Here is a 7891-nt window from a genome sequence, read left to right as displayed (position 1 = left end):
CACAAGGCACATCGTAGAAGTAATGGAGCCAAATCTTCAGGGTGTTAACTCAAGGTCGTGAACAGGGTAGTTCTTCTCATATATCTTCAACTGTCTGGACGCGTAGGCAATCAACTTACCATCCTGCATCAACACCGCTCTGAGGCCAATCCTCGAGGCATCACAATAAACCGTATAAGACCCTGAACCTGTAGGCAATATCAAAACTAGGGTTGTAGTCAAAGCTATCTTGAGCTTCTGAAAGTTCGCCTCATACTCCTCTGTCCACTGGAACGGAGCACCCTTATAAGTCAGTCTGGCCATAGGGGCTGCAATCGATGAAAATCCCTCAACAAAACGACGGTAGTAGCCCGCCAAGCCAAGAAAACTGCAGATCTCCGTAGCTGAGGATGGTCTGGGCCAACTCTGCACGGCCTCTATTTTCTTCGGATCCACCTGAATACGCTCACTCGATACCACGTGGCCTAAGAATGCCACTGAATCCAACCAAAACTCACATTTTGAGAACTTAGCATATAAATTCTTCTCTCTTAGAGACTGAAGCTCAGTCCTCGGGTGCTGCTCATGATCTTCCACACTCCAGGAATACACCAGAATATCATCAATAAAGACAATGACGAACGAGTCGAGGTACGGTCGGAACACACTGTGCATCAAATGCATAAAGGCTTCTGGGGCATTGGTCAGCCCAAATGACATAACAAGGAACTCGTAATGACCATACCGAGTCCTGAAAGCAGTCTTCGGGATATCTGGCTCCCGAATCTTCAACTGATGGTAACCTGAGTGCAAATCAATCTTAGAAAACACCCGTGCGCCCTAAAGCTGGTCAAACAGATCATCAATACGAGGCAAAGGATAACGGTTCTTCACTGTAACCTTGTTTAACTGGCAATAATCAACACACATATGCATATAACCATCCTTTTTCTTCACAAACAAGACAGGAGCACCCCAAGTGATACACTTGGACGAATAAAACCCTTGTCAAACAATTCCTGTAACTGATCTTTCAACTCAGGAGGAGGCATACGATACGGAGGAATAAAAATGGGCTGAGTGCCAGGCAACAGATCAATGCCAAAATCAATATCTCTATCAGGAGGCATGCCTAGAAGGTCAGCTGGAAACACATCGGGAAAATCCCGTACTACTAGAACTGAATCAACTAAAGGGGTGTCAATACTGACATCTCTCGCATAAGCTAAATACGCATCATACCCCTTCTTAACCATATGCTGAGCTTTAAGAAAAGAAAAAACTCTACTGGGAGTGTGATCTAAAGTACCCCTCCACTCAACACGCGGTACACCTGGCATAGCCAGCGTCACGGTTTTGGTGTGACAATCAAGAATAGCATAATGGGGCGACAACCAGTCCATGCCCAAGATAATATCGAAGTCAACCATCACTACTAGAAATCCGAAAAAAAAGCAACCAAAATTTGGCGACCAAAATTGGTCTATCAAGAAAAACGACCAACGTTGGTCGCTAAATTGGAGAAAATAATTAAATAATTATTTTAAATACATTAGCGACCAAGGTTGGTCGCTTTTTGGTTGATAATTTGGTCAAAATGTTGACCGGACTAGTCAGACTTGCTTGGTCAAGGAAATACTGAAATTAGCGACCAACTTTGGTCACTAAAGTGGGACCCACTTATAAAATTTTAATAATTATATTATTATTTAAAAAAATTATAAAATATAAATAAATATAATTTACAATTAGCGACCAAAGTTGGTCGCTAACGAAAGGGGAAGCAGATAGAGACCAACTTTGGTCGCTAATCTGGGACCCAGTTATAAAATTTTATTAATTATATTATTATTTAAAAAATTTATAAAATATAAATAAATATAATTCAAAGTTAGCGGCCAAAGTTGGTCGCTTACTAAAGGGGAAGCAGATAGAGACCAACTTTGGTCGCTAATCTGGGACCCAGTTCTAACGTTTAAAAAATATATTATTATTTTAAATATTATATAAAATATAAATAAATCTGATTTAAATTTAGCGACCAACGTTGGTCACTAATTTTAATTTTTTGGATAATTAGCGACCAACTTTGGTATTAGCGACCAAAGTTGGTCTCTTTTCAGGTCAACATTGGTCAAAATTAAAAATCACTTTTGTATTTACTATCTAAATAATATAAATGTAATCCGTTAACACTTTTGTAATACAAGGGATGAATACACTAAAATATACTCTAACATACTATATATGTAGTTAAAGTAGTACAGCGAAGCGTGTAATATAAATATATATTGAATCATCGACTTATAACCTACTTAGATGCATCGTTGAATATTAAAAACAAAACGTCTCGACTTGTGTATGAATTGAAATTTTGTGGATATGAGTTGAACCTTTAGGATATGAATTGAACCTTTAGGATATGAATTGGACTTTTAGTTTATGTATTGGAATTTTAGTTTATAAATTGAAATTTTAGGAATGAATTGAACTTTTGTGGATATAAGTTGACCTTTAGGATATGAATTGAAATTTTTGTGTATGAATTGATCTTTTAGGATATGAATTGAGCCTTTAGGATATGAATTGGACTTTTAGTTTATGTATTGGAATTTTAGTTTATAAATTGAAATTTTAGGATATGAATTGGACTTTTAATTTATGTATTGGAATTTTAGTTTATAAATAGAAATTTTAGGATATGAATTGAACTTTTGTGGATATGAGTTGAACCTTTAGGATATGAATTGAACCTTTAGGATATGAATTGAGCCTTTAGGATATGAATTGGACTTTTAGTTTATGTATTGGAATTTTAGTTTATAAATTGAAATTTTAGGATATGAATTGAACTTTTGTGGATAGTTGAACCTTTAGGATATGAATTGAAATTTTTGTGTATGAATTGAACTTTTAGGATATGAATTGAGCCTTTAGGATATGAATTGGACTTTTAGTTTATGTATTGGAATTTTAGTTTATAAATTGAAATTTTAGGATATGAATTGAACTTTTGTGGATATGAGTTGAACCTTTAGGATGTGAATTGAACCTTTAGGATATGAATTGGACTTTTAATTTATGTATTGGAATTTTAGTTTATAAATTGAAATTTTTGTGTATGAATTGAACTTTTAGGATATGAATTGAACATTTAGGATATGAATTGAAATTTTTGTGTATGAATTGAACTTTTAGGATATGAATTGAGCCTTTAGGATAAGAATTGAAATTTTGTGGATATGAATTGAAATTTAGGATTGCGGGAGGATTTTGTAGAAGGGGTTGGTGACTTTATTAGACATGCAATGGAACTTCCACCAAGAATAACTTAGATACAGTACCTGGCAGAGTGGGTCTTTAATTGTTATTCTCATTAGCTATTCAATGAGACTCGTATTGTAAAGAAGAAGAAAGAGACTGATCCAGAAAGGTGGGTCGAGGGCCGAGCCTCGACTATACATGTAAGTTTTCTTACTTTTCATTAAGTATTTTGATATACTTTTGTATAAATTTTGAAATACTAATTCAATGTAATTTTTCTTATAGATTCGCTTCATAGCTGACGTGGAGGAATTCATACGCAGCAGCCACCTAATGAGTTGGGCGAGGCAATCTAACTTTCGGATAAGAATGCTGAAAGAACACTCCTTGAGTACTTTATATACTTTGAACTAGATAATAGAACCAGTTTTCGAATGGGCTTGTAATAAGCGTTAACTTAGTTTTGTTAGCTTAATGTGTTAGTTGTATTGAACTTTATACTTTGTTAGTTTTAATGTTGTTGTTGTTGTTGTTGTTGTTGTTGTTGTTGTTGTGTTGTTGTTGTTGTTGTTGGTATTGTTGTTGTTGTTGCTTGTAATAGGGAATTTGGTATGCTGGTAGGTGGTGTAGCTGCCAAAACAGGCAGTTTCTGCCAAAATTATACCCAGAAAAGCGACAACTTTGGTCGCTTGTTGGTCGCTTTTTTTATTAAAAAAAAATATTTTCTGGGCAATAGCGACCAAGGTTGGTCGCTAATTAACCCAGATTTCTTAAAAAGCGACCAACTTTGGTTGCTATTCTATTAAAAAAATAATTTTTGGAAATATGTTTAAAAAATAATTAAATTTCTTGCAATTAGCGACCAATTTTGGTCGCTTATGTTTAAAAAAAATTAAAAAAATTAAAAAGCGACCAACTTTGGTCGCTATTTTCCAGATTTTAAAATATAATATTTGGTTTACAGACCAAAGTTGGTCGCTGTATTTTGATTAATAATAAATAAATAAATAACGTAATTTAAATAGAGAGACCAACTTTGGTTGCTAAATTTATATTATTGAAATAATAAAGCGACCAAAGTTGGTCTCTATATTTAAAACCCGAAATATTTGGTCTCTAAGGTAAAGCGACCAGCAAAATAGCGACCAAACTAGTTTGGTCGCTTTTTGACATGTAAGCGACCAATTTTGGTCGCTTTTTTTCGGATTTCTAGTAGTGCATGCTGAGTAACAATAAATCGGCTCTGGTCTCAAAATCACTAAGAGCAACCAAACACGATCGATAAATGCGGTCCACAATAAGAGAATCTCCCACAATAGTAGAAACATAAACAGGGGAACTCAAAGAATCCCGAGATACACCCAAATATGGAGCAAAATAAGAAGATACATAAGAGTAAGTGGAGCCTGGATCGAATAGAACCGATGCATCTCTGTGACAAACCAGTATAATACCTGTGATGACAGAATCGGAGGCAACAGCCCCGGTACGGGCAGGAAGGTCATAGTATCTGGCCTGGACTCCCCCTCTAGGGAGACCTCTACCTCCCCGACCTCCACCTCTAGCTGACTGAGCAGGTGGGGTAGCAACTGGTGCTGTAACCATAGCCTGAGAACTCTGCGGGGCACGCTGTGGCTAAGAAGTCTGTGAAGGTGCACCCATCCCAAGTCTTGGGCAATCCCTCACCATATGACGTGTGTCACCACACTCAAAACAAGCTCTGGGAGGACGTGGTGGCTATGACTGGCTCGGGCCAGGTCTGCTGGACTGACCTCCGAAAGCACCCCACGTAAGAGGCGTACTAGATACTGGAGGTGCATAATAAGGCTCATGGGGCCTAGGAGGAGCTGGAACACCACTGGCTGCTGGAAGAGCTGAATGAACGCGATGACTCATATAACCCCTACCATGACGACCGGCTTCTGGGGCACGGGCACTAGAGAAATGGCCCGACTCTTGAGACCTCTTGGCCTCCCTCTCCTCTCTCTCCCTATCATGCATACCCTCAATCCTCCTAGCAATGCTCACCACCTGCTGATAAAAAATATCCATCTCTAACTCACGAACCATGCTAGACCTAATGCTTGGAATAAGGTCCTCAATAAACTGGTGAACCCTCTCGCGAACAGTAGAAACCAAGGCTAGTGCATGCCTAGCCAAACTGGTGTAACAGACAACATACTCTGAGACAGTCATAGCACCCTGGCGCAAATGCTCAAACTCTGCACGTCATACGTCCCTGAGGCTCTGAGGAACATACTCTCTTAGGAAGAGATCTGAAAACTGAGTCCAAGACAGTGAAGCAGCCTCATCCGGACTGTCTAACTCATTGGTGCACCACTACTCATAGGTGTAAGCACGTGATTTTTGACCCTCCCCGAGAATTTTCACATTTTTAGTGTGAATATGTGAATTTAGGACTAATATAGCTATTTTAACTATTTTTTACTTTATTTCGTTGCAAAAAGAAAATTTCAAAAAAATATATATATAAATTTTAGTTTATGTATTTCTCATAAACTTGAAAAATACAAAAATTGCACTTTATTTTTATACCTTATATAATTTCGAAAAAATACAAAAATAATAATTCTATTAAAGTTTTATAGGCATTTTTAACTTTGAAAAAATACAAAAATATTACCTCATATTTTATCTTAATATTTAAAAACGAAAATTACAAAAAATAGTTTTATTAATATTTTGTAGCTATTTTAAATCTTGAAAAATATTTAAAAATATATAGTTTTGTTTAAATACTAGTCTTATTTTTGGTAGTTATTTTGCTTACATAGGACTAGTTAAGCAACGTATTCCTATTTCTCGGGTCCGGGCAAAAGAATAATATTCGGGTTCAAACTACCCGATTTTAGGCCTAATTTTCGGACCTAGCCCATAATAAACCGTGTCCAGGACACGTGGGGAACCCCACCACGCGTGGGGGACATATGCCTTGAACCCCACCACGCGTGGGCTCATTTTTCTGGGCAAAACCCATGCTAAATACACGGATGGGACGAAAAGAACAGAAGGATTACAACAAAAAAACCCACGACCAAACCTACCCATCCCCAGTCCGTCGACCACCTCCACCATAACCGACGACCACTGTTGAATCTTCTTCTTCAAGAAGAAGAAGAAGCAAACACCGTCGGAACTCCTCCATTACTGCCCACACGCCACCCTCTCACGTCCGAAACCACCTGCGTCCACCCCCGTCGCCTTCCCCACCGTGAAATCACCATAACCAAACAGAAACCAGTCCAACCCCCCTTCTGTCAAACAACCACTTCCTCCTCGCCACCGTCCGAACGCCACCCTCGTCGTCACTGCCCAAGCAGTCCACCGTGACCACTGTTCATCTTCTCCAAAAGGAGAAGAACAAAACCCTCCCCGTCGTCACCCCCACCAAACACCACCACCATCGTTCCACTCCAAACCAGTCGCTCCAGTTGACCCCCTCTCCGTCACGACCCTTCCAGTAAACCACCCGAACACCACCCTCACGCACTCGCTTGAGTTCCGTCGGAATCGTGTTTGTCGTCCTAAGTTTGCCGAGGTTCAAAGGTTAGTAAACCTCGAGCATTAAATAAGGAAATGTTATGTCAAAAGTTCAAAAAATGCAATATAGAAATTGGTATGATAATTTTCTGCTTATGTTTTCATCGTATGCATTTTTGCTCATTTTGCGTTATGTGATTCTTGTTTATTTGATGTCATTTAATTAAGTTTGACTAGTTGTTCTATGACACAAGTTTGCCGTTAATTTGTTCGTCCTTTCCTTCGCTTAGTTCATTCAAAAAAAAAAAAATTATTATTAGTACATGTTATTACTACTCCCGAAATACTCATTCGCTAAACTCATTTTATTAATTTTTTGACAAGTTATGAGATTTTAGTTGTAAAGGAGTCGTAAGGTTAGTATTGTTAAAGGCGTAGAAATGACATCCTTTAAAAATAAATAAATAATAATAAATAAAAAAAATATAATAAAAATAATAATAATAATAATAAAATAAATAAAATGAGACGAGCCTCGCCGAAAAAAAAAACACAAGCTGCGGGGCCCTCTAAATGTATATATTAAATACTTAGATTCTGGGACGGGTCGATAGCAAATTTCACGGCCTTACCCAAAAATAATAATGCGCTAGTTGCTCTAGGCGCGCGTTTAATAATTTACTTTCTTAAGCTCGGGTGCGCATTTCATGCGGCCCAAATCCAAATCTCAAAACATCAAATAAAATGCGTTCCGGATTGTGGGTGCATTTCATGTGACGCAGTCCAAAGACGTGTTTAAGCGATGTTCACATTCTTGTAAAAACAATAATAATAAAGCGGTTAAAAGTTAAAAATTTGCACATAAGTTCATAATTGTATTAAAAATCAGATAATCAAGCCAAATATAACAGTTGAGCGACCGTGCTAGAACCACGGAACTCGGGAATGCCTAACACCTTCTCCCGGGTTAACAGAATTCCTTATCCGGATTTCTGGTACGCAGACTATAATATAGAGTCATTATTTTCCTCGATTCGGGATTAAAATTGGTGACTTGGGACACCCTAAATCTCCCAAGTGGCGACTCTGAAATAATTAAACGAATCCCGTTTCGATTGTCCTTTAATTGGAAAAAACTCCCCTGCGC

At 37.8% G+C, this 7891-nt stretch overlaps 1 protein-coding gene across 1 annotated transcript; it reads right to left on the bottom strand.

The window, feature by feature from the left end:
• Positions 1–819: 819 nt before the first annotated feature.
• On the bottom strand, positions 820–6409 carry LOC138874765 (uncharacterized). Its single transcript, XM_070153546.1, has 4 exons — positions 6309–6409; positions 5247–5404; positions 954–1123; positions 820–888 (listed from the first exon to the last, which is right to left on the bottom strand). Exons 1-4 carry the CDS (start codon positions 6407–6409, stop codon positions 820–822), a joined length of 498 nt encoding a protein of 165 aa, XP_070009647.1.
• Between the last annotated feature and the right edge of the window lie 1482 nt (positions 6410–7891).

This window comes from Nicotiana sylvestris, chromosome 8 (genome assembly GCF_000393655.2).
Source record: "Nicotiana sylvestris chromosome 8, ASM39365v2, whole genome shotgun sequence".
NCBI lineage: Eukaryota > Viridiplantae > Streptophyta > Magnoliopsida > Solanales > Solanaceae > Nicotiana > Nicotiana sylvestris.
The sequence above is the reverse complement of the archived record's forward strand: the minus strand, read 5'-3'. Positions and strand labels throughout refer to the sequence as shown.

Coding starts and splice junctions, on each gene's coding strand:
- LOC138874765 (XM_070153546.1), bottom strand. CDS start 6,409: ATGGAGGAGTTCCGACGGTGTTTGCTTCTTCTTCTTCTTGAAGAAGAA. Junction 1,124..5,246: donor CATTGCTAGGAGGATTGAGG/GTATGCATGATA, acceptor ATGTGTTTCCAG/CTGACCTTCTAGGCATGCCT. Junction 889..953: donor GTCCAAGTGTATCACTTGGG/GTGCTCCTGTCT, acceptor GATTATTGCCAG/TTAAACAAGGTTACAGTGAA.